This window comes from Cryptomeria japonica, chromosome 10 (assembly GCF_030272615.1).
Source record: "Cryptomeria japonica chromosome 10, Sugi_1.0, whole genome shotgun sequence".
In the NCBI taxonomy this organism is placed as follows: Eukaryota; Viridiplantae; Streptophyta; class Pinopsida; order Cupressales; family Cupressaceae; genus Cryptomeria; species Cryptomeria japonica.
Window position 1 is genome coordinate 842,711,828 of NC_081414.1, and position 27,626 is coordinate 842,739,453.

The 27,626-nt window shown below is 35.6% G+C and overlaps 1 protein-coding gene across 2 annotated transcripts in view; it reads right to left on the reverse strand.

The window, feature by feature from the left end:
- Positions 1–7,164: 7,164 nt before the first annotated feature.
- Positions 7,165–27,626, reverse strand: part of LOC131053408 (LRR receptor kinase BAK1) — a 55,882-nt gene continuing 35,420 nt past the window's right edge. For both annotated transcript variants that reach the window (XM_057988017.2, XM_057988018.2), the window contains 7 exons: positions 22,936–23,007; positions 22,737–22,808; positions 22,423–22,520; positions 22,113–22,253; positions 19,043–19,384; positions 18,112–18,506; positions 7,165–7,719 (listed from right to left, as the gene is read on the reverse strand). In XM_057988017.2, the coding sequence (XP_057844000.1) occupies positions 7,405–7,719; positions 18,112–18,506; positions 19,043–19,384; positions 22,113–22,253; positions 22,423–22,520; positions 22,737–22,808; positions 22,936–23,007 (1,435 nt within the window). In that variant the 3' untranslated portion in view covers positions 7,165–7,404. The remainder of the gene's footprint in view (positions 7,720–18,111; positions 18,507–19,042; positions 19,385–22,112; positions 22,254–22,422; positions 22,521–22,736; positions 22,809–22,935; positions 23,008–27,626) is intronic.

The following is a 27,626-nucleotide window of genomic DNA, read 5'->3' on the forward strand; positions in this document are numbered from 1 at the left end:
GCAGCAAGAAGTATGTTATCAGAAGCAAATCTACCACATGTGTACTGGAGAGAGGCAGCAAGCACTGTTGTCTATACATTCAACAAAGTTCACATCAAAGGTGAAACCGGTAAGACCCCTCATGAACTATGGTTTGGTAATACTCCTACTCTTAAGTATTTCAGAATTTTTGGAAGTAAATGTTATATTAGAAGAGATGAGTATATTGGCAAGTTTGATCCTAGAAGTGATGAAAGAATATTTCTTGGTTATTCATTTAAGAGTAAAGCTTATAGATGTTTTAATAAAAGATTACAGAAAATTGTTGAAAGTACAAATGTAAAGATTGATGAACAATTCAGAGGAACTTCAAGGTATATATACTTTGTATCGGTAATAGAAATTATGACAAATGAACCAACAGTAAATCCGCTGGTACAGAATGATGATCCAATTACTCCGGTATCATTAGAGGATTCCACAGTAATTGAAGAACAACAGAAGACTAAGACACCCCGGTATGTAAGACTGAATCATTCTGAAGATCAGATAATTGGAAGCAAATTTAAAGGAGTCATGACAAGAGGAAGATTGGCTAATGAAGAGGTATGTCTTATTTCTCAAATTGAACCATTATCTATCAATGAGGCATGTGAAGATAAATTTTGGATTAAAGCTATGGAAGAAGAATTAGGACAAATTGAGAAAAATAATACTTGGACATTAGTTCCCCGGCCTGAAAATAAAAATGTAATTGGAACCAAATGGGTATTTAGAAACAAACTCAATGAAGATGGTAAGGTTGTCAGAAATAAAGCAAGACTAGTGTGTAAGGGATATTCTCAGAAAGAAGGAGTTGATTATAATGAAACCTTTGTACCGGTAGCTAGAATTGAGGCAGTTAGATTATTCTTGGCCTTTGCAGCTCACAAGGATTACAAAGTTTATCAAATGGATATTAAATGTGCATTCTTGAATGGAGATCTTGAAGAGGAAGTCTATATTGAACAACCTGATGGATTTTATTTGACAGATGACAATGATATGGTTTGCAGATTAAGAAAAGCTCTGTATGGATTAAAACAAGCCCCAAGAGCCTGGTATGCAAGATTGGATAAGTATCTTTTAAAGATTGGTTTTACTAAAGGAAATGCAGATAGCAATTTATATTACAAAGTAACTAATGATGACATCTTGATTATGGAAGTATTTGTTGATGATATAATCTTTGGAGGAGAAGATGGATTATGCAAAGAATTTTCTCTTAAAATGCAGCATGAATTTGAAATGTCTATGATTGGAGAAATAAAATTCTTTTTAGGATTGCAGATTTTACAGACTGATAAAGACATATTTTTGAGTCAATCTAAGTACTTGAAAGAGCTACTCAAGAAATTTGGGATGGAGAACTCTAAACTGGTAAGCACACCTATGACTACAAATGACAAATTATCTCAAAGGGATGAATCTACACCTATTAATCCAACGAGATACAAATCTATGATAGGAGGTTTACTGTATTTGACACAAACCAGACCTGATATTATGAATGCAGTATGTATAGTTTCTAGATTTCAGAGTAATCCTAGGGAAAATCATGAATCAACAGTAAAAAGGATTTTCCGGTACTTACAAGGCACAGCAAATCTTGGATTATGGTATCCTAAAGATGAAAATTTTGATCTATATGCATACACAGATGCAAATTGGGCAGGAGATGTGGATGATAAAAAAAAGCACCATTGGAGGAGCATCCTTTCTTGGAAAGAGATTAGTTTCTTGGTTAAGTAAGAAACAGAGTTGTACATCTTCATCAACAGCAGAATCTGAATATGTTGCAGCAGCAACAAACTGTACACAGGTACTTTGGCTTAAGCAAATGTTGAAAGACATAAAGGTAAAATGCAAGGAACCTATTACTATATATTGTGATAACACTGCAGCAATTGATATATCTAAGAATCTAGTATTACATTCTAAAACAAAACATGTTTCTATCAAACTGAATTTTCTAAGGGAAAAAGTTGAAGAAAAGGAGATAAAACTGGTTTATGTGAATACTAAAGAACAACTTGCAGATATTTTCACAAAACCTTTGCCTAAGGAAACTTTTGAGTATCTCAGAGATTAGCTCGGAGTCTTACCTCCACCGGTAGAGACTTAGATAGTTGATGATTGTCATCAACCAGCAGAATTAAATGAACAAATCTTTTATTCCAGTATTTGATGAGGAAGCTACTTCTCAGGGGGAGTAGTTGGTATATTGACTTGGTTGGTATTTTGTATGAACTTGACTTTTTGTGACTTTGGCATTTGATGTCAAAGGGGGAGAGATATATGGAAAAACATTAGAGAAAGATATATGAAAAATGCATTATCTTTTTGAGGAGAGATTGGTATTAAAAATAAATCTTTTGAATAAACACATGTTACTCTCAGGGGGAGAAATGGAGATTGTTGATTTTTGTACTTGGCATTTCTGTTTTGGCACTTTGATGGTTTTTCCATCTTGTGTTGCCATCAATGCCAAAGGGGGAGATTGTTGGTATTTTGGTATGGTTTTGTCATTGATGTCAACACCTGCTAAATACACCTACTTTAGAGATCCAGCAACATTCACCGGCAAACAGTAAACTGTGCAAACAGTCACCGGTATATGGTTAACCGGCAAGATATAATGTTCACCGGTACCTGAAATGACATGGAAGACACTTGGTAATGTCGAAGATATCATATGGACACTTTACTTTGAAGTAATAATCATTGGTATATTCTCATTTGCATATTTGCTTTTACCGGCAAATAGGTCTAGATTATCTAGGGTTACACCGGCAGGCTTATCTTTTCCAGATCAGCATGGCACGCTATGGAGATGATTTATTATTGTTGTAAATGCATCAAGCCGACATGTTCAATTGGTTATTGCATCGGATATTGTATTATTTGTAAAATGTTTTTTATTGTAATATCTTGTAGAGCCGACCTACTAAAATTGGTCTTAGGGTATGCTATAAATGTAAGATCTTATTTGTAAGATCAAATGTGGAATGCAGAAAAAGATTTAAGGAAGGATATATGCGAGATTAAGCACGAATATACACGAAGACATCATTTGAAGGTAAAGTTAGGTTTTTGTAGAAGCATATCAGCATTACACCGGTACTGAATCCAGCATATGAAGATGCTATTTTGTGCAGTACATTCTCATTGGATTTAACCATCCAACTGTAGTCAGTGTGACTCCCATTTGTGATTGAGCAGTGAGCTCTAGGTTGTTGGCCTTTCTGCATGTGCAAACCCCTCTTTGTACACTTACTATCTATAGTAGTATCATCTGATTGTGGGTAAGGTTTCCCACCGTGGTTTTTCCCCTTACAGGGTTTCCACGTACAAATATTGGTGTCATGTGTTGTGGATAACTTTGTGCTTATGTTTCATGCATTAAATCTTAACGGTATAGCAATTTTCTATTAACACTGTTTACCGGCATACTTAACTGTCTTACCGGTATTAAGCATTAAGTTGGTTAATAAGATTTTGGTTTGAATTTATTTGACAATTGATTTACCCCCGCCCCCCTCTCAGTTGTCTCCGGGACCTACAAATGTGGGGGGGGCGAGGGGGGGGGCTTGCCACTGTGGGTGAGCCCACGACATCCATACCCAAGCACAAAGAAAATTACGCAGACAAAATTAATAACATCGAGATCGAAAACAATGATATATATATATATATAAAAGAGATTACATATGAAGAGGATAATAAACTAATTGAATCCAAAATTCCTATACACAAATTCACCCAAAAAAAAAAAAAAACTCTCCCAATTTTGGAATTTCTTTTTTTAAAATGAGGACCAATCATGAATTAGCAAATCATGATCCCAGATAAAAAAAAAAATTGCCCCAATAACAATTTTAAAACCCGAAAACAAATATCGGATCAAAAAACCAAAATTATCAGACAATCCAATAATACAAATTAACCTTAATTTCTGAAATCCAAATTTATATCATCACAGCAAAACAACATGCAAATTTTTATTCAGATTGAAAGGAAATTACTTGCAAAAAAAGGAATCAAAATCCCAACCTTTTTACGCTATCCGGAAAACAGAGGCAGAAGCAATAATTCGCATAGCACCAAATCAGAGAGCTCCCAACCAAAAACTTCCAAAACCCTTTCCTCTTTTCTGATTTTCAATCACTTCTTTTTTTTCCCCAAAGATTTCCCAAATTCCATTTCAAAAACTATTTCCCAAAAACAATTCATGCACACACCCAAAACTTCACGACAAGAACCCCTCATAATTTCCAAAAAGCAGAATATACCAATTTCCCAAATGACATGCACAAATCCAATTCATTAATTCCATTAATTAATTTTATTTTTTTAACTCCCACACTTAGAAATTTTTAATTAAAATAAATAAATATTGATTTGCCCTTTTAAATAAAATTCAAATATTAAATAACTGATTCCCATTAATTAAACTCATTAATTTAAATAATTCAAACCTTTTAGTTCCACAAACTAATTTAACGTATTGATGCAACCATTTTCATTTTATTAATTAATTGTCTTTAATATTTAATTACCCTATTTAATTAATCTTTTACAATGAAGATAAAATAAATTTAATTATTTTACCACTGACATTAGTTTAATTAAATTTTGCACAATTTACATTTTACTAATTAATTAATCATTAATATACAAATACCATTAATATATATATAACATTAATCTGTCACAAAAATAATAGATAATAGTTAAACTAAACACAAGATCAACGAATTGAGACAAACCAAAACACGAAGTCCAACACAAAAGACTAACAGGGCAAACAACCGACATGGCAGGGAACAAAACATTGGGATACCTGACAAGCATCTTGTTCCCGCAGGAATGATGGTTGCGTCAGGGTTTGACTGATAATTCATTTTTTCACTTTTCCATTGGGTCAAAGAACACGCTCAAATTTGAAGATTCAAGTGGAGTCGATGCTCGGTACCTACAGCTGCATCACCAAGAAAACACACATACATATCACCAACATATACAGGGTGGAAGAGAATCGTGACATTCTGTGTCCCTCCGAAGTGGGTGACAGAAGATCATCCCCTCGCACCCCATATAGAATCTGACCCATATAAGAAAGCTAACACAAGATGTATACATAAAGTCGATATGATAGTCCAAGGTCAGTACTTAATCATATTATCTGACATCATATCCTAGAATCGTGATAAAAAATAAATCATTACATTAAAGAGTACCATCCAGTTCATGAACAACAACAAAAAAGTCAACCAGAATCAAAATGGGTTAAGTAGAGTCTAATAAAGGGAGGGGTACTACAATGATAGTCGAGTTTGATTCCAACATCTGCTTTTAGTGCTAATAGAAATCTCTACAAAGAGATCCTGGGTAGTATTCATCTCAACCAAAATGCATGTAAAAGTAGTACAAATTTTTTTTGAAGAACGCTCATCAACTCCCAAAAATTTTCTTAATGAATTGTCAATGCCTTCAAAACAAGAATCAAATCAAAACTAAAAAGGTAAATTTGGAAGTTTTACCCAAGTTGAAATTGCAAGGAACAATTATGTAACTGAGTCGAAGGAGGGGTGCCAAGGTTTCAGCATTAGCAAATGCTGATCGCAGTCCCACTGGTAATCACCCAAAACAATGCGATGATCCTGAACCCTCGCGCACACGGATAAATTTGTAGATCGCCCACAAGATTTGGGTGCCAAGTCTTAGAGATTCATTTGTGCAGCTCCACTAATCTTAAGCCAAAACCACCACAGCTTGTGAGCCTTTAGTAGGATGGACAATTGGCGGCGAATGCCTGAGATTAGGGTCTGATGTAAAGGGCCGCCCACACCTTACCCAATCCACCCAAGCAAAGGAGCCCCCAGTTCCATCAAGAGGAGAACGCCTAACACATGACCCATTAGGGCCAAATCCCATCAACTGCAAAGGAAACCTTTGCCCCAACACCTGAATGTGAAGTCGTTGTGCAGTTCACCATGGAACTCCGAGGATCTCGTTGTAGTCGCCATAGCAACCTGTGCTTTAGGAAACTCCCATGTGCACTTGGAAAAATCCTAGCATCAAGCAAATTCCACAGCTGGACATTTTTATGTTTTTAATTGTTTCATATATTGATTATGGATGTTATTTTTAGTATTAAGATTAATTTTATTATTATAATTAAATTATATGATTTTTTTTATTAAATTACGATGATATTTTTAAAGAAAATTGTATATTTTTACTATAATATTTATATTATATTATAATTTTAATACTATTTTATTTAAGAGAGTTATAGTTAATATTATATACATATAATTAAAATAATATAATTTTACAATAAAAATAATTCAAAATTATAATAATTAATAATTAAAATAAACATTTTTATTATAATATTATGAACCAAGTAATGACATTAAGCCTTCATTTGCATTCCACGTTGAACTGAAATAAAAGGTCTTGTTTTGCAAAGATTGTCGGGCATTACGAACAATCTAGTATTGATACAACATTATTTTGAGGATTTATTATTGGCATAATATTTTCTAAGCTCGAGACTGCATTATTTAATTCATGCATTTTATTTTTATTCCATTCCCATTATTCTGGATGAGTAGAAGGGTGTGATATTGACTGAGCCCTCGAGAAAATGGTGTTATAAATTAAGGTAGAAATTTGGAAAGTTTTTATATAATATAATTTGAAATCACTTTTTTTTCTCAAATATTGTATAAATCTTTACTAATGAAACTTTACAAGTGAATTTCTGTTGAAGTTAAATATTGAAACACCCAAGTACCATTAGAATTGCCCTGTACAACCACATAAGGACTCTCTTTCTTGTTCCATTTAAGTTCTGTGCAAAGCAAAGACAATGTGTTGAAATTTATTGGATTTACTGCCACAAACAAATGCTGTTCATCAAGATAAAATTAAGGTTACTATTTATAGTTATCTATATACTTTACCAAAGTTACAGGCTTCTCACAGTTGGCACTCCCAATTATTTGTTGCTAGGAAATAACATTTTTTTGGTAAATAATTGCAATTGAGAAGATCACAGGAGCAAGGCATCGACCTTTGAAAATCATTTGACTGTCGATTTCCTTGCTCTTACCATTCAAGCTGAAAGATCATATGTGCATTGACAATGAACAGTATATGTTCCTGAATATATAAAGACACAGATTGTACTTACAGTTATGGTAATGATTTTTTACATTTGGTTGCTGCTTCAAGTGATTCTCATGATATGGCCCTAACGGGGGCATCATAAATATTGCAACAATATTCTCTTCTTTAACAGATTGGAACTCCTTCAATATTAATTGATCATAAAATTTTAAAAGATGAAATAAGCTAATAAATAATTCAAAATGATTATCTCGGACCAGATAATTCATCTGCAGGAAGGTTACATGATGAGTCAAACATCAATTCTGAATTTAGACGGCTGGCAAGTTCAGACACTTGACTTTGAACTTCAGTCCTTTGCCACTCTTCCCATCTCCTGGCTATGCCATCATCTTCCAACATTTGAACAACTTCTGACATCTTTGGTCTATCCCCTGGTGAAACTTGTGTGCAGAGTAGAGCAAGTTGAAAAAGTCGTTTAACCTCTTCTTCAATATAGTTGTTCTTGAGATCAGGACTGACCAGCAAATCAATTCTTTCATTTGCGAGCTTGGCTTTAACCTACGAATTATAAATATAGATGAACAGAATGTTATATGAAATCATCACAACTTATTACAAAAAGAACTTTGGCATCTAGCTTTTAGAGATCTGAATTCTCAATGTTCATATTTTATATTGGATTGCTTAAAATATGAATTTGTTTGAAATCATGTCAATAACAACTCTGTGATTGCAACAACAATAGAGAAAATGGAACAAAAAGGCAAATACATTCATACCAACAACGAAGCAAATGCAGGATACAGCCATTGGTATGACTATGTATCTGATAGGAATATTGCAGTATAAAAGTTAAATTAAGTTTAATAATAAAAAATTTAAAATTAGCATGGAAATAGAAAATATGGAACATGAGTTCCTCCCATGCATATGGGACTAACCTGGATAGGTCCCTTCCACCTCTTGGTAAAGATAAATTTGAACTTTATATCAAATGTACAACTACAGGCAACCATACTTTGGACAAAAACAATGCTCATCTTGCTGCAAAAGGCCATTCACAACAGAAAGGAAGAGACTACTGAGGAAAAAATTACTCCTACCACAAAGGTCACATTTCAGTTGCTTCTCTCTATTGCAGCTCTATTGGTTGGAAGGTGTATCAAGGATTTGAAAAGCATCTTTTGAACAAGGATTTGGATGAGGAGATCTACATGTTAAAACCTAATGGATTTTAGATACTTTGCAATGATCATTTGATTTCTCAGTTTCTTTGATATTTACTTAGGTTCAGACAAGCTCCACAAGCCTGATACATTATTAAAGTTGATCATCACCTTAAATATTATGGTTTCAAAATAAGTCTTTCAAACCAAAATATCTATGTCTAAGCGAATGGTGATGACATTATGGTTCTCGTTGTCTATGTTGATGATCAATTCATCACAAGCAGTGAGGTCACTGCATTGCAGCATCTAAAATATAATGTGTTTTTCTTTTTACATGACTGATATAAGCCTCCTTTATACTGCTTAGGTGTAGAGTTTTGGCTACATGAGCTACATGACAATTTCATTTTCATGAATCAAGTCAAGTTTGCCACGAATCCTTTGGAATGGTTTTGTATGGTTGTTTGTAATCCTTTGATCCATGAAGGATCTGACTTTTGTACTTCGTGACATGATTTGGGATAGTGGGCAACTTCTTGGATGCTGAAGAACGTTCATTGTGGCATGGGGCATCCATGTGCAAGCTTCAGTATACAAGAAAACCCTAAAAACTGAGTATTTTGTTGACTATATGTTAAAATCACCTGTTTCTGTAGGCAGCAAATTCATCTTTACAGTGGTAATTTATCCATGACTACAGTGAAAACAAATTCACCTCTTTGTCAAAAGCAGTGATTTTGTGATAACAGTTTCTGGCATCCATAGATGGTCCATATCTCTTAGGCTCCAAAGTGCTTTATAATATAACATCATGGACTCTGGAAATCTGATAAATTTAATCATTTATAGTTCCTATTGGACGTGTTTGGATCATTCTTAGTGGCTTTTATGCACTGTTGAGGGTTGAAGTTCGAAAATTCCAGTTAAGTTCTGAGAGTTTGGGACTATCTTAGCAGTAAAGGCAGGGAAAGAAATTTGAGAGGTCTTGAAGGTTATTTTAGAGGTTAGACAATAGGAATTTGCCCAGCAAGCCTATGGGCTGGGAACTCTTTGATTGCCATTTTCGAAGTACTATGTGAGATTTTGTTCACCTTTCTGCCATATTTTTCACCCAAAGAGGGTTTCTCTAGGATATTTGCATCTCAATTTATGGTGTTTGTTCTCTATTATGTTTCATTTCATTGTTCAATTAATGCTATTTGAATATAGTCTTGTTTGCTATCCTTAACTAAGGCTGAAATCCATTGTTAAGAAACAAGTGTGAGTAATATCCTCCATGTTTATGGATCATCCTTCCACCATACCTATGGAGGTTGGGTTGAAGTCGTCAACCTATGATGATTCATCACCAGTTGATGAATCTCTCTACAAAGAATTGTTGGGCAATTTGACATACCTTACATCTAAACAACCAGATCTTTGTTTTTTGTTAATTGTATCTAATTTTTTTTTGCACAACTGAAACTTGTTCATTGACAGGCTGCAAAACAAGTGTTGCAATATGTCAAAGAGTAGCAAAGATACTCTTGATTTTGTCAGTACTTTGTCAAAAGGCAAATGATTTCAGGTTACAAGAAATATGACTGCTTGTGTTTAATTGATACTTAAAGATCAACTACTAGCAATATTCTTCCTTGGACTAAGGATTTTTTTCATGGCAAAGTGAGCTCCAGCACATTGTAGCTTAATTTTCCACTAAACCTAAGTACAAAGCAGATGTCAAATAGCATTTGCAAAGCAACGTGATTATGCCAAATTTTGAAAGATCAGCTTCCTTGAACAATGCTGACTCCACTTTTGTATGACTGGGGAATCTTGAATTTAGTGGAGAACCCAGAATATTACGCTCACATCAAGCATGTTGAGGTTCATTGCCACTTGAGCTTTTGAAAATTGGTTAATATTGATAATATTTATCTCCACTTCTGCACATATAAGGCACGGTATATATATCTAATGACACAGTATTTAAATGGCACTGTTCATTATCCATAGGATGCTCCACTTCAACTCTTTCTTCACAAATTCTTTCTTTTTTTGTATGTGGGTCTGGGAACATAGCCTACTTTGCTTGGGCTTGAGTAACAACCAATACTTTGTTATGCCTCTACATCAATTATGTCAATGCTGGCTTTTTTATTTGGACATCCAATGTCTTCATGGTCTTCAAGTCCACACAATTTACACAACATCTCATTTTGTTTCAGTTCCTATGGCAATCTCTTGACAAAATGTACACATTAATCACATTATTGACATTGTCTAATGGAACGATCTTTGAAGTCGTAAAGTATCCAACTCCAACCCCCCACATCTTTAATTTTGATAACTGTTATCACAAAAGTTTGTGCCCTTGCTGAGCTATCAACTCAGCAACCTTGTGAAACATGGCAACAACCCCGAAGTGTGGGACCTTGCACAAGGGGGTTGAATCTCCGGAGAAGGCCGACTTCCTTCTCAATCTAGGTGCAGGTGTTGAACCAACTCAACACTTCAAAACTAACTCCTAAGCCTATCCTAACAACTTGCAGAGGTAAAGGGAAGAGAGAATGCTTGAAATATAAGGAGGTGATGCACCAAGAAGAGATTGTTCCTCTCCCCACCAAAATGACACAAAGAATTAACTGAAACACCCAAGAGATGCACAAACTTCAATTGCATGAGTGACTCCAATGCATGTATGGAGGTTAGAATTTGCTTAGTGTCAAGAGGGGAGAAGGATTCCTACAAGTCACACTCTGAAAAAAAGTTAACACAGCATATATGGAGAGAAAAGCCACAAGACATACACCTATGATGAAGGTAAAAAAACATACACAACATACATAAGTTGAAAGAAGGCAAGAATGGTGATTTTTCAATTAATTATAAGGCCAATGGCCAAACTTACAGTTGCATAAATGCAAGATAAATACAAGAGAAGTGGGAGAGCATGGAATAGCTCAAGCCAGCGGGGAGAGAACCCTTTACAATGAGGCTTAAAAGCCTTATATAGAAAAAAGGTTACAAGGGTGATCATGACCCCTGCATGTCAGTCTGGAAATGCAGGGAAGTGCATGCACTTGACTTCAGTACTTGCAAGACCTAGCCATACCCACAAAAGGCAACCCTGAGAAGGTGGATTGACTGACCTTCCAAAGTCAGAGTATGCAGACATGACATAAGTCACCACAACAAGCATGGCCTCGTACCTCCTTGATGGAAATCCTGCCAAAAACATTAAATGCACCCCTGTGGCTCCAAAAAAGAAGGTCCATATTTAAAGCCTTGAGTGTTGATCACGCCATCCGGAAGTGTTGCCAGTCGGAAGGAAGTCCGAGGACTTCGGAAGCTCGGGCTCCCGAAGTGGGGAAGACAAGGGAAAACCTCGAAACCTCGGGGTTTCGGGGAAGAGGAAAGAGATGCAGCAGGGAACTTCGGAACCTCGGGATTCCGAAGTTCCGGAGAACTAGAAGAAGGCTAAGGAAAGAACTTCAGGACCTCAAGGTTCCGAAGTTCCGAGAAAAGAAGAAAAAGGCCAAGGGAGGAACTTCGGAACCTCGGGGTTCCGGAGTCCCGAAAAAAAGAAGGAAGAAAGGCTAGGAGGGAAGAAGGTTAAGGAAGGAAATCCAAAACCTCAGGGTTCAGGAGTTTCGGAGAACTATGCAAAGGAACTTCAAGGAACTTCGGAAACTCGAGGTTCCGGAGTTCCGGGAAAGGGGAGAAGAAAAGAAGGAACTTTGGAACCTCAGGGTTCTGGAGTTCCGGAGAGAAGAAGAGAAAGGCAATAGGGAAAGGAGAGGAACTTTAGAAACTCGGGAATCCGGAGTTCTGGAAAAGGAAGAAAAAGGCCAAGGGAGGAACTTCGGAACCTCGAGGTTCCGAACATCCGGGAAAGGAAGAAAAGGCCAAGGGAGGAACTTCCTCCGAACAAGGCGACACTTCACACTTCATGATTCCTCTGCTTTTCTCCTTGATCAACTGGGGCAGCGCTGGTCCATGGAACATATCTCTGATTGGTTCTCACTGATGGACCAAGGGTGTCATAAAATGACAACAATAACTGCTTGAAGATGTATTCATGTTATTTTAAGGCTTCAATTGAGTGCTCCATGGATTGGACCACTCTCCTTGTGTGAAAAGCACTTGTATACTACTCTTCAAATTATACCACTCTTTTATTGAATGACACATATCACAAGCCAATTTCTTGGGACAATTGGTTTTGACATGACCTTCACTTTTGCAGTCAATTGTAGATGGCAAATATGCCGCATCAAATAATACTTTGTTATGTTTAGTTTAATAAATGGCAATGTAATGTTCTCGTAGGGGTTAGTTGGTCATTGCCGACAGTTGGTATCCCAGCCAATCGCCGGGTGGTATATATATGTCATATTGTATCAGGAACGGGATCACTGTTGTATCCATTACATACTAGAAATAAAGATATATCATTTTGCCATATGTTGTTTTATGTGCTGTGTTGATTCATGTGATGTACATTCCCTGTTTACTTCTGGAAATTAAAGAACATATCCCATAGGGAGTAAACATCAATGCACCAATGACCAAATTTCTTTGGTTTCTTTCTCCACTTTCAATTTCTTCATCATCCAAAGCATATCCCTCCTTAGCACTTCTATCATTCCTAATTCATTGTCACTACTCCTATTCGAACTCTCATCTTCATCCATTTTTCCTTGGCTGAGAGGACATTTTATCTTTGTTTTCTATATCCATTTCCTTAATGTACACTTCTACATAGAATAAGGCAAGTATCTCTTTCATTTTTCTTAACGAGGGAATAAGGCCTTCAACGAACCATCTTTTTTTCAGACCATCAACAAGTTCTTTTTCTAATTTTCCCAATAATTATTTGAGCCAATGATTATAAGCTCTTATGGTTCCATGCTTACCTTGTTTTGTATTATAGATTTTTGCTACAATTTCATTGTTGTCTCAAAGCAGCTTGAATTTTTCTTCAAAGGCCTTCTTTAATCTCTCCCACATATTTTGAGAGGTTGGTCCAATTTTTGTATAGCAATCAACGTTATAAAGACCGTAGCCAATATGGTCATCATCTTGGCCATTTATTGTCTGGATTGTCTCATAGGTCTCACAATGCCTTACAAATTCCTTTAATTCATTTCTTGTAAACTTGGGTAGCTTTTATCTTTCTGAATTGGAGCTTGATGATGGAGTCACCAAGGTTTTGTTCTGATGCAAACCTAGTGCTTGGATATTGTTTGTCAAGGAGTTTTATTTGAGGGATTCCAATGCTCCTCCCGCACTCTTGGTCACGTAATAATTTTCTACTCTTCCTATAGCTTCAACCTTTTGTGCATCTGTGTCACCTTCAAGTTCTCTAGGTTCTCTTATACACCCTTAGCTGTAATGTCCCCTTCTCCTCAGTGACCACAGGAGAGTTGATTAGCCTAGTTAATGTCATCTCGATAGGCTAATTACTAATTAGAAGATATAAGGGATGATATGCTGGTCACATTATTAATTTCTATTGGTGGAGAAAATAAAGGTGGAATATTATTTTATGTGATATTATATTACTATTTGGTGAGAAAAGTTACTTTATGTTACAAAATAAAATTATAAAAGTAATGTGACTTTATTTATAAAAATGTTAATATGACTTTATAAGGAGTAAATAAAATAAATTGATTTTTAATCCCACATTGAGAGTGGAAGCTCACCAACGGTTTGGGAAGCCTTTATAAAGGAGCCTCGCCCTTCTCCAAGGGGGACATTATGTGATTGTTTGATACTTGATATTTCTCTTTAGTTGCTCGTGTGACAGTGACAACATTTTCTGAGGACAAAACCCCTTGGAGATTTGTAGGTTGGACGAAAACCCAACTCTACTTGTGAGGTGGATTCATTCAGAGTTCATCATTGAGCTTATTTGCAGAATTTTGAGCAGATATGTGGAAGTTCCAGCTAGGGTTTGGACACAATAATGGAGCCATGTTACAGGTTGAAGGTTAAATGAATTTATATGATATTTCTAGCTTGGGCAACCCCTTGTAGGGCATGTTTGGAAATGATTGCAGAATTGGGTATGTGTTGCATGTATTGTTTGTAAATTTCTGAGTAATTGCAGCATCAAATGCTATTGTAATAAGTGCCAAAATTCACCATTCCAATAGTAATATACAAGGGTTTATAGTTCCATTGTGAAAATTCTGTTATTTATATTTATTGCACGTTCTTATTGTTGCATGCACAAGAATATTCAAGATACGAAATAAACACCAAGCATATATCTAAACAAATTCATAAATTCCACCAAAATTCAGACAATGGGATATTTCATTAGCCCTAAGGTTTTTGGCTCAATTTCTTCTACTTAATTGACAAATCTTCTATGCCTCGACAGTTACTCTCATATGCTTCTCTTTCTCCATCTATGAAGGAGTCAATTGTGTAATAACCCTATCATTTAAAGGCCAAAGGCCACTAATTGTTACGAAGACACAAAGGTCGACTCCCATGAGAGAAACAATTCTTCTTGACTGAAGAAAGCAAATCTAATGAAGATGCTAACAGTAGTATGTTGAAAGATTTTAAACAATCATACAATACATGAACAAAGCCAATACAAAGAGTAAGATATGATTAAAGAAAACAAGACCGATCATATATATATTGACATATATCTTATTTGATTAATTGGATGCCTAACGATAGATAATGTGTGGTTTGATCAAGATAATATAATTAGTGATTTCTCTGTGAAGGAGACTGTGACTAAAGTGGTTAATATTATGCACTGAATTGCATGCCTGTCATAAAAATAAGAATAGTTCATTATGCTTTCCCATTGAACAGAAATGGTGAAATCAGAAGACCGACTTAGAGATATTTATATGTTTAAATTGAAGACTTAAACATATTGAGAAAGACGACAGTGAAAAGGTTATAAAAGACTTTGATGATCAAAACGGGACAGTGAGGACAGCCAAAGATATATCGTGGTCTTTGTAAAACTCTTGCACATAGTATGAAACTCCAGCGAGCCATAATTGGATGAGTGAGCAATTACATATAAGGAAAAATGTGGAGGTATAATGACTTAGATGGAGCTACAATGTATATCAACGAAGAAATCAGAAACATGGATCATTACAGTCGACACTTAATCAAGGCCGACTCTCTTGATATAGTCGCTCAGAATTATATCAAATGAAATCAATTTAACATGATGGACGACTCATCATAGTATAAAGATATAAATGATTACAAGAGAAAATTAGTCTGATTGAAGACAACGAGTTTATTAAGAAGACAAGCAGTGATTATAAAGAACACAAGTAATTAACATGATTAATATATGTGAACAATGTTTACACAGACTGAGAATAAGTATCTCATAAAACAGCGATTCATTATAATTGCAAGCAAGGAAGCACTAGTAAAAGGTGCGGTTTGACTTTGTTAAGTAAAATATTATGTCCAACAGGTGTGATTACCAAAACAAAGGTAATTTGTCATGAAGAAGTGTAATTAGTCTTTGGGCTGTGAACTTGTGATTGATAATGAAAGGAAATGTTTCTCTTGGAGGAATCGCATCCATCATGGAGAGATGTCTTTCTTCATGTAATAAAAAGAGATATAAGATATAAATATAATGAGTGGAGGGGGCAGTGAAGAAAACATACTTGATTATTATTTCCCATTGAGTATTGCTCTAGTAGAGCAGAATTTTATAATGTGGAAATATACGTTTCAATATATATATCAGGAAAGGCTTCATAACAGAATTGCATGATCATAAGGATATCAATCAGGAAAAGTGTTCAAGTTTCAAAGCCTATAAACCTATCTTGTATAGGCAGACTTGTCAAAATTTATTGTATGGTTTTAGAGTCATAAATCAGGAACAGCAATATCACATATAGGCAGATCTATATCCAAGTGTATGTATGGTTTTAAGGACATTATTCAGGAGCAGCAATCAGATCTTGATACGGATCAACATCATCATCGTGTGCATACAAATCAGATTTTATATCAGTAATTCAAGAGAGTTGTAAACATCTGCAGTTATCTAATATTTTATTATTCATTTTTGATAGTTCATTTGTTAAATATATTGCAATTTTAGTGGATATATTTAAATGTGCCTATAAGGGACACTACAAATTGATTCTTCCTACCAAACTTTGACAACAAGATTTACCCACACCTCATTCTATAATGGAATGATGTCTTGCTATCTGCACCCACTCTTCATGTGGTTATTCATAATGGGTTGAATGTTCTGATGTCATTTTCTGATTTTCCCCAACTATAATTTTGGCTCACACTCTGACTTTGACTCCTACTTTGGGATGAACTTCGGCTTCGATTTGCACTGCTAGAGCCTCTTTGACTGCCCTTGTACTCTTCTTCTTTGTTCTATTTTCTCTATCAGTTTTAAAGATCATGTGATCTCTTGTTATTGACCATATTGTGGTCACTTCCAACCTTTATTGGGGTCTAAGGGGAATATATATCTAACAAGGAAACAATGCCAACTGTTTACGTTTCTTTCTAATAAAACTTGGAATAATGAAGACAGGTAGTATTAAAATATATACTTATTCACACATGAAGTTATTACAGAAGTAGACTGAAGATAATCAGCCAAGGATTAGATATTTTCCTTCACTATGCAAAGTTAATTTAAAGAGTCTGACAGTTGCCAAGCATAAAACAACTGTCTATCAGCTTCGTATAACTGCTGGAAAGCTGACAAACAATTAATACATAGTCAAATACAACCATATCAATAACAAATAATATAGGATTGTCAGATAAAACCATATCAACAAAACATGATATAAGCATTGTATGTTGACTAAACATTTGATTGTTGACCACATCACCAAGAGGTATGATGTACTAATCATGGGATATATGGGTGTTACTATATGAACAGCTCGTACTCCTAAAGTGGCATCTTAAAAGGAAGATTCGTTCACTGTCCATGATCACCTTGTTGTGCAGCTGCTTAAACCCTCAATAAATCACTAGGTCCAGATATAGAATCAGCTTTAATTCCTTCTCCACCTCAAGAGGCCGTGTCTTGACCAACATATATTCATCAATCACCTTCTTCAAACAGGACGCATTAAAAACTCAATGAACCCAAGAGTGTTAGTTTGTAAGCCACTTTTGTATCTTATACATACATATAGACCGTAAAACTCGATTGAGATCTTGTGATCTTCATTTTGTTGAGAGATGATTGTTGATAGGATTGAATCAAGAGGAAACCCCAATGTCTCACTGCAAACTAGCACTCACTCCTATAGTGTTTGACCTATTGTTTCATTCTAGGTAAGTTGAACATGTTTAAGAAAGAAATGACTGCATTTTAACGCTGAAATGATTTTTTGTAAGGTGTAGATTTTTTTGGCTTGGGGCAAAGTTCCAGATGTTACTCTTTCTAGGGAAAGATTTCCCATGTTCTATAGCTAAACCAATGTTACTCTCATGTTCTTTAGTGTAATTTAAGAACATTTTTTTTCAAACAAACAAAAAAGGTACCAGTCTATCCAAAATTACATGAGCAAATAAATGTCTGAGACAAACATGAACAAAAACATGTCGAAAGACAAAATCAAGCCAAACTATAAAATATGTAAATTACTACAAAATGCAAAATTATGTGTGATTAAAAGGACATAAAGAGAAAAATTCAATATATGAATTATAAATTCTAGAATCGGCAGAAAAAAATTAGTAAAATACCAACAGATATAAATCACCCTTAATGAATATGAAAGGTAAGGATAAATACCCAGTCCAACAACATAACATCATCATTATCTGCTAGACGTGCAAGATCAAAGGCTCTTTGTCCAGTGATAAGTTCCAGCAACATAATTCCATATCCATATACATCTGTCTTCTCTGAAGATTTTCCAGTAGAAATGTACTCAGGTGCTATGTGGCCAATCGTGCCACGAACAACTGTTGTAACATGAGTATCCTTGTAATCCATAAGTTTTGCTAGCCCAAAATCCCCCACCACTGCCTCAAAGTCTTTATCTAGTAAGATATTAGCAGCTTTAACATCTCGGTGAATAATCTTAGGATCACACTGCTCGTGTAAGTAAGAAAGACCTCTTGCAGAACCCAATGCAATGTGCCAACGCGTAGTCCAGTCAAGTGTTGCCTCATTTTCTTTTTTCCCTAAAAGAAAAATAAATAAAATAGAACAAATTTAGGAATTTCATAGGCTACTTAGAACACTTTAATCAACACAGTTCATTCTGATTCTTCAAAAAGGATATATCTATAATTAAAATGGCACATACTTACTAGCTTACTCAATTTCACTAACAGTACACAATGGGGCATAACTTTGGATCTTGAAGCATACAAAGGATATACAGCAGTTAACTAAAACCTAATTATGTTTGAAAATCATGGCATAGCTGAATATAAATAGCATCTGGATCTTTAACATTACAAGATGAAATAGCTGTCAATTTTCCTTACGAATTTCAATAAGATATATGAACAGGGAAAAGAAGGCCAGAATTACTAGCTTGTTATTTTATCTAGGACTAGTATCTTGTCAATATAAATAAAATATATGGTAGGAGTTTGAAAGTTAGTTTATTAAAAATATCAAAAACATTCCACTATATATGGACACAAGAAATTGAATTGATTTTAACAAGATAGTGATGTAAAGGCAAAAAGTATTTGATAACTTTGCAGACCTTGTATGCATGATGCAACACTTCCATTTTCCATGAAGGGATAAACAAGCAGGCGTTCAGTAGGAGTCATGCAGAAACCAAGTAGCCGAAGGAGATTCCTATGCACTGCCCTGCTAATCATCTCCATTTCTGTCTGAAATTGCAACTCTCCACCTGGAGTGCGTCCTTCCTTCAAACGTTTTATAGCCACTAGGCTACCGTTGGAAAGGCGTCCTTTGTACACCTTTCCAAATCCACCACTTCCTAGTATGTTCTTACTGCTAAAATCATCAGAAGCAACCTGTAATTCCCTTAATGAAAATCTCTTAAGCTGCCCCAAGTGAATTTTTGGATTCTCCTCACCTGCAAAGCCCATACTTACAATAATCAATATATTGAACCATGTAGAATGGCATAACACTTAATAACCTTGAATTTGTAAATATTTTTGCAAAATGTGGAAACTTTTAAATAAACATTATTATTCACACTCTATGATCTATCAGAGATGAAATAAGCTGAAAATAGGGAAGAATGCTGATGCCAAACCCTCTAAGTGAAGCTTAAAATGTCAAGAAAAGTAGGTTGCCTCAGGAAATGTGCAGGGAGAATATAAAGACAGCATGATTAACCAAAAAACTAGGAATAAACTTGCCATGCACAAAACACTAAATACAATAAAACATCAAGATAGGGATGTGTTTGGCTCGAGGAATGTTAAGATAAGTAAAGGGAATGAATTAAACAAGAAAAGAAAGAAAAGAGAGAAAATTAAAATAATAATCGAAAGAAAGATAAACCAAAGGAAATTCAAACTATAAAGAGAGAAAAGATAAGGTAAAAAAGCTGAAACACAAAGTTAGGATCACTAACCTGAATGGAAAAGTAATAATGCTAGCACAGAAAAAGAAGAGCAGAGAAAAAGAAGAGAGGTGAGGTAGTGAGTTTTAAGAACAAAAAGAAAAGAAAATTAAACCATCAACAGAACAATTTACAAGTCAAAGGGAAATGTGGAGGAGGCACAAAGTACAGAGAAAATGTTGAACGAAGGGGATGAAGGAAAAAAGGATTAAGGAGACTGATTGGAAAAGAAATATAAACGAAAAGAAAAATAAGAGCAACGAAAGAACAAAGGTCAAGTGAGACAGAAAAAGAATGGAACAATAAGAAAATGCCCAAAAAGGAGGTAAAGAGAGGGACATTAAAAGTAACACAAGGACAGAAAAGAGGACGATAAGAAACAAAAAGGGTGGACCATGCCACAGAAAATCTAACCACAAGAGAGAGGAAACAACAAAGACCAACAATTCTGAAGGGAACTTATTATGGGATGCCAAGAGTAGATCACTCCCTGACCTTCATCTCTATTAATCAGTCATCTTTTGAAATACCCAGCATGCATACATTAGGGCAATACATTCGTCTACTAATCAGTCACCTTTTGAAACATATTTAGGATATTTGCCTACTGGTCCACTTGATGTTGCAGTTAAATAGCAAAGTGATCAACAAGGACTGGATTTGGAGGTGGCAGGAGCAAAGAAGTTTGTTGAGAATATTTTTCAAATCCATCTCAAGGTAAAGGAGCACCTAGAGACGTCTCAGTTGAAATACAAGAAAATACGTGACCAGCATCGTCTAGAACATCATCTCAAAGTGGGTGACAAGGAGAGACAAGGTGTGGTTGTCCCTAGGCAAAGAGCAGTCACACGGACAAGCCAAGATGACCAAACCTCCAAGTTACGGGCCATTCATCATCTTGGAGGTAGTTGGAGAGAAAATGTTCCAATTGAACCTACCTCCTTTCATGAGGTTACACTCAATAATCAATTGCAAATACCTTCAATTGTATGAACCATCATTGTTGGATGAAGAAAAAGAAAATCTAGTACTACCCTCATTGGATGGCTTGCTCTATGACAAGCACGTGATTCTTTCAAAGGATGTGGTGCTATAGTAGAAGAAGAAAGAGACTAGTAGGGAAGTACAAGAGTCTTGGCAACTGGGACTCAAAAGACAAACAAGGAAGTCCAATGGTACTCCAAGGAGAGTTGCAAAATTGTTTCCTCACTTAGTGTTTCATTGAGCTATTGAAGGACCAAAAGCCTCTTTATGAAGGGGCGTATGATCCCTAAGGATCCCAGAAGTTGTAAAGACCAAAAATTGAAAGTCTTTCCAAAATTTCAGTGTGTGAGTAGTCTTGTTTTGACACAATTGAAACCATTTGCAAAGTCAACGATCACATCTTTTGGCTTTCTAAATTACTCAAGAAAGCGTCCAGTACACAGGAAAGAATTTTTAACATCCTTCAAAGGCTGTGCAGAAGACAGAGAAAAGGTTCAAAAGTTTGGAGAATTGTTTGCACTTATTAGCAGAAGGGAAAACTCAGTTGTAATTCAAAGGAAGCTTGACCAAGAACAAGGACAGATTATTGGTTGTAATCCACTTCCTACAACTTGTTTTCCAAGTGATAATAAATCAGGTAGATTAGCTACTGGCAACTACAAACTGGCTTTTGCTCCATTTAAAGGGTATACCCAGATAAATCTGAGTGTCCACTGTTTTTGTAAGTTCATTTTGAATGTTTTCAAAGTATTGCACAATCAAATCAAACTCACTTATAGATATTAGTCAGTAATTGATAGTTCTAAATCAGAAATATTGAAAATTTGGTGATTCTTATTTTCAGTTAATTGTTTGATAAAATTATGGATGTGCAATTTCTGAGGTAACCCACTTATCTTGGAATTTTGAGCTCTATTTAAAGGGTTTAGCATCTGTTCATAATTTTCAGCCTACTTCATTTTGACGATGGATCACAAGTGATCTGAAACATTGGTGGAAAAACTTCCATAGTTTTATTCAAAAATCTTCACAAATTCATACTTCTTACTAATTTGGCCAATGAAATCCAGTCATTTTACGTACAATCTACTGGAAAAGAATGCACTTCCACACAAATATATGCCTACGCTAAAAGCAGTTATCCATGACCTCTATCAGAACATTATAGATTTGGCAATAAATCAAGTCACATCTATTATTATTCAGTTAAGAAATATTTTATTTACATTTTAACAAGATTACCTACCAGGAACATCAAAAAAGCGATCATGTGACTTATGCTGACGCCATTGTGCAAATACAATCACAGCAACAACACACAAGAGAGCAGCACCTGCAGATGCCCCTCCAGCAATAGCTTTTGGACGAATTTTGTTCTTTTTCTTTTCTGAATATCAAAGTAAGAAGAAACTAGCCAGTTATAATTCCTATTGAAAACTGTACCAAAAATAGTGCACAATTACAACATGCTGCTCAAACACTATGTCATAGATACTGATCTCTCTTTTTCAAATAAATATTTTCAAGCAAGTAGAAACCTCTATTGTTTGCAATACCTGGTGGGGGTGACACATATGGTGGAGGAGAATATGGTGACCCATTATCACATCGCACTCCAACCACCGGACCACAAAGTTTTGTATTATTAGCAAAACTGTGAAAACCAACCGTAATTCCTATTAGGAATATGAGCAAAGCTTGTTAAGGTGTCCCTTGTTTGATTTGACCTCAAATCAAGCATAATTAATCTCAAAGGCTCACTTCTTATATACATAAGATATTGAACTGTGCCAAATCATCTTAGCAAACAGCAAGGGGTCCTTCTCATATCTATGGAGTAAAACCACTGTGCTGTTTTCCAAACATTTACCTGATAGGAGTGAACGAAGAGAAAGATCCAATTAATGGAACATTGCCCGAGAGATTATTATTAGAAAGGTCCCTGCAATTCAAAATAATTGCAATTCAGTTATCTTAATAAGACCAAAATATTTTTAAAATGCATATTACAAATACTAACTTATAAGAAATGGAACAGTGCTACAAACGCAAACAAATTATTAACTTACAGGATTTGGAGACCTTTGATAGATGAAAGATTCATAGGGACCTCTTTTGTGAGGTGATTGTTATTTAGCCGGCTATCCTTCAATAAACAGCAGAAAAAGGAATGCTAATATGTAAACATAAGTTTTATAGGGAACAGATATCAGATTGACACCTTGCACAAAGAACAAAAAGGAAATAAATGTGAAAAAAAAAGAATCACATATACTTAAGAGAGGGAGACAGAAAATGCTATGTTGAACAGATATTAGGCATATGCGATTCAAAATTGATTTATAAAACAGAAATTGATCTGTCTTTAACTGCTTTAGAGTTTAGAGAACTCCCTAGACAGCCAAACTTATTTGCATTACTTATTGACTACATTAATTACTTCATTAATAATTAATATCCTAGCTAGAAAGTAAAAGATATGACTATCATTGTCTTAATCTAACACGCTGCTTTGATGATCATATTTGAAAGAACACAAAGATTGTCTGTGAAGTTGAGGTCTCTAGACTGTTCCTCTATTGTAGATACTGGAGTACAATTTGCCTTTACCAAACACCATCTAATATAGTGGTAATGAACTTCATGTTTTCTATGAGCATGACATACTAGATTTTTGACAAGCTTCAGTGCGCTTTGATTCTAAAAAATGGTACTATTGCCTTGGATTGTGTTGTCAATAGATTATCTAGTATTACTGTATCAAAATTGTTTCTCAGGTTATATTGTGGTAAGTTATTAAGCAACAACAGTTACCATATTTCGTGTATGTACTTGTATCAAATTTTTTATAAAACTGCTGCTTTGTATTCTAGTATCTTACAAAGCAACATTGCAACTAGGTTGAAGACAGCACGTTGTTCATATTTTGATCAACTAAATCTCCCTAATCTGAATTGTAAATTGTTCTCTGTAAATATCTAGGATTTTTCCCACTGAGATCCTACTCTCAGCCTTATGATTTTCATCAATCTGGAAACATTGTTACCTGTAAAATAAATATTTGGAATGATCAGTGATCAAGCCAGGCTACCAGCTGCCTTTAAATTGACTCACCATTTCAGCCCAGCCTCCATTCATAAAGAAGTGGACTTACAACTCAGCTATATAAAACTTTTCTAGAAAACTTTTAGCATAATTTATGAGACAATAATAAACCCATCAGGTGCCAAAATTCTACATCCAGGAGCTAATTTCAGTTAGCTGATCTGACATTTGAAAAGAATTGACTGCAATGACCCTGTTACAAGTGAAGATAACATCATAATCAAAGTTGACTGGAACAAAATAAAAAAATGTGTGATACCACAAAAACGAAATAAACAGAATGACACTTGATCCAAATGGATAATAAAAACTGTAATAAGAAATGCATAGACATAAATTTTTATGAACAGTAAAATGGATGAAAAAACTAATGCAGTGACAGAGGTTGAAAAGGGTTGCAGAGCGGGAAAACACAGTGTGCCGCTTGTGGTAGTGTCCTAGATGGTAATGCATTTGCAGCCACGTTGAATGACAATACACATGCTAGAACTCAGAATCCAAAACCAAACAGGCATCTGTTAAACTTCTGGTGACTAAAAAATTTTCTTGAGCCCTAGAGAACTCTGTTGTTCTCAAAAATCTATAAATAGGGCCTTGCATTGGCTTCTAAATCATGGGAGGCAAAAACGAAATTGTATAGAGCAAGGAAGTTCCAGCTGTTCAGAGATGTGTTGAAAAGGCTGAGACAGCAGTATTGCCATTGAAGGAGCATGGGGCAGCCTGCATCTAAGCATCCTATTGTACTTGGTAAAAGTTGGTATTCTAAATATAGTATGGCAATTGCCACTAGCCTTCAGTCTGGTTTTCTCTCTTTGGGTAGTTTCCAGGATACAATTTTTAAGTCTATGTGGGATTCATTTTATTTTCAGCATGCATATTTCCTAGTTTGTTCAACAATTCCCTCTATCTAACAACTATCATTTGAATTTCAAGTAGCGAAGTGTGATGGCATATAATTCTTAATTTTTAGAATCTAAATCAAGAGTTTATAGACCAACACTTAATTCCACTATCCAAAGTTTACCATTCCTTGAATTTTACAGTACAAAAATGGCTATCTTCTTTCAAAGCTGATGTAATGTCCCCTTTTTGGGATTACCCTAAATTTTGCCCTAGAATCACAATTTAAATTAGTAAAACTTAACATAGTTAGAATCATATTTTTACCAATAAATTGTCTTCATCAAGATAAAACCTGCAATCATGTTAGACAAGTACTGAAAGTATGATTCATAGAGCGATTAATTCGGCATAATTTTGAATCTAGTTAAACTACACAATATCTATAATGCATAATTTGGGTTCAACCATAATAGGGCTTGGATGGGAAACATGGTAGGGCGCCCAAACCTGTCCCCACGCTAAGCCCAAGAGCGGATATACCATCCTGAGCAGATATACCATCCCTCTTGGCCCCATGTAGCAATCCACCATCCATATGAGGTGGTATGTGTTGTGACCTTTTCACACATCGCCCCATTGCAAATGGGAACCCCCTCTTTTTCCAGGTATTTTTAGGTCTCAAGTAGTCTGGGAGCAGTCGAGTCTCTCTTTGGGTTAGATTGGAGTCATCATAGCTCTCAAAGCTTAAGTAATAGATAGAGGTCAAGATGATCACCTAAGGATGCTTCACAATGCAACCTCTAGGTCAGGTCATAGTGAGTTTCGGTGTGATGAGTAGTCAAGTGAGCAAGTGGACATCCTTAGGTTAGAGCATAGAAGCAAGGAATGATCAAGAAGTGATAATCAACTGAGATACAGTACTTGATGAAGATGATTCAAGGCCTAAGCAATGATGAAAGGAAAGAAAACACCAAGTAAACCCTATGAACAAGTCACTCTACACTTGGTGAAATCAGTGAGTGACGAGGTTGAAGTGAGTTATCCTTGACTCACCAAACTCTACGACCTTGAAGGTCTTCATGATGAGGTTAAATGGAAGTAGCAATGAGTGAGTTTACCCCTTCAAATCCTCTAAGTTTGCAAGCAAATGTGCTGAAATGATCAACTTAGACAAACAATGAAGCAAGGACTGATGATATCAACTTGAAGTGGAGGTGATAAAGTTTATCCTTGAGTTGCTCAAATCCACGACCTAGGGGACTTTTATCCTTGAGTTGCTCAAATCCACGACCTAGGAAAAGTTTATCCTTGAGTTGCACAAATCCACGACCTAGGAGACTTTTATCCTTGAGTTGCTCAAATCCATGACCTAGATGACTTTTATCCTTGAGTTGCTCAAATCCACAACCTAGATGACTTTTATCCTTGAGTTGCTCAAATCCACGACCTAGATGACTTTTATCCTTGAGTTGCTCACATCCACGACCTATGAAAATTTTATCCTTGAGTTGCCAGAATCCACAACTTGTGGAGGTCCATGGCTTGAAGAACTTTGAAGGCAATAGTGAGAGTGATGCTATCCCAATGCCTTGATGAACGATAATGAAGATGCCCTGAACTGAATTGGCTGGAGAGATCTTGATGTTGAAGGCAAATGAAGACGATCAATCCATGACTTGCTAAAATCCACGCCTCAAGCATGAAGATGGCAAGGTTGATCCACGAAGTGAAGTAGCAAGAAACTAACTCAATTCTTGCTTGGAGAATGAAGATGAAGATCAAATTGAGGGTGAATTGATAGACGAAGTGTTGGAATTGGCGAGATTGAATAGTGAGCAAGATCATCCTCCACTTGCCAAAATCCACAACTTGAAGTTGAATAGTGAGCAAGTTCATCCTTGAGTTGGCAAAACCCACGACTTGAAGCTGGATGTGAGCAATTTCATTCTTGATGAAATCCACGATTTGATGAAGGTAAATGCAACATTGTGATGTTTGAACAAATAAACAACTAAGTGTGATAAAGAGTGCAGGTGATCAAGGAGATCAACAACTTGAAGGCAAGCGAATTTATCCTTGGGTGGACAAAATCCACGAATTCAAAAATCCAGGCCTCTCAAAAATCCACTCGCTCAAGAAATTCACGATGCACTAAAATCCATGACTTGGGGATTAGGTGGCAACAAGTTTGAAAGGTAGCACTAAGGCAAGCAAGTTGGCATTTGAAAGATAGACATTTTAATTCAAATTTAAAAAGCAAAAACAAGTCGGCTTACATGGGAATTTGAAATATTGCAAAGCAATTAAATGTGAAGGGTCAGCTTCCTTGGGAGTTAAAACACCAAAGGTCATGCCCCAAAGCAACTATAAAGAGAGGTTGATGTTCATTTCATTTGATCATCAACTCAAGCGATTCTTTCCTCCATCAGCAACAGTGATTTTCACCAGCATAAAGGAGACTTAGAGAACGATTTCCTTCATCATTTGAGCAGCGATTTTCTTTCTTCAGTCAGCAACCTTGATCCTTCAATCAGCAATCACCAAGCCTGAAATATCAAAGAGAGGGCAAATTTTATATCATTGAGCAGCAATTTTGATCAGCATTGAAGCAGATTCTAGCGAACTTCATATCACAAAAAGCGATTTTAATTAACAGCACAAGAAAGGATTGAGCAAATTTCACCTCAGTAATCAGTATCTAGGCAAATTCACCTGCATCATAGACAATTTTTTTTTTTGCATCAACAGCATTTGATTATCATTCAAGGCTCATACCACGTCTGATTTTTGCAATTTTTGAAGCATTTTATTA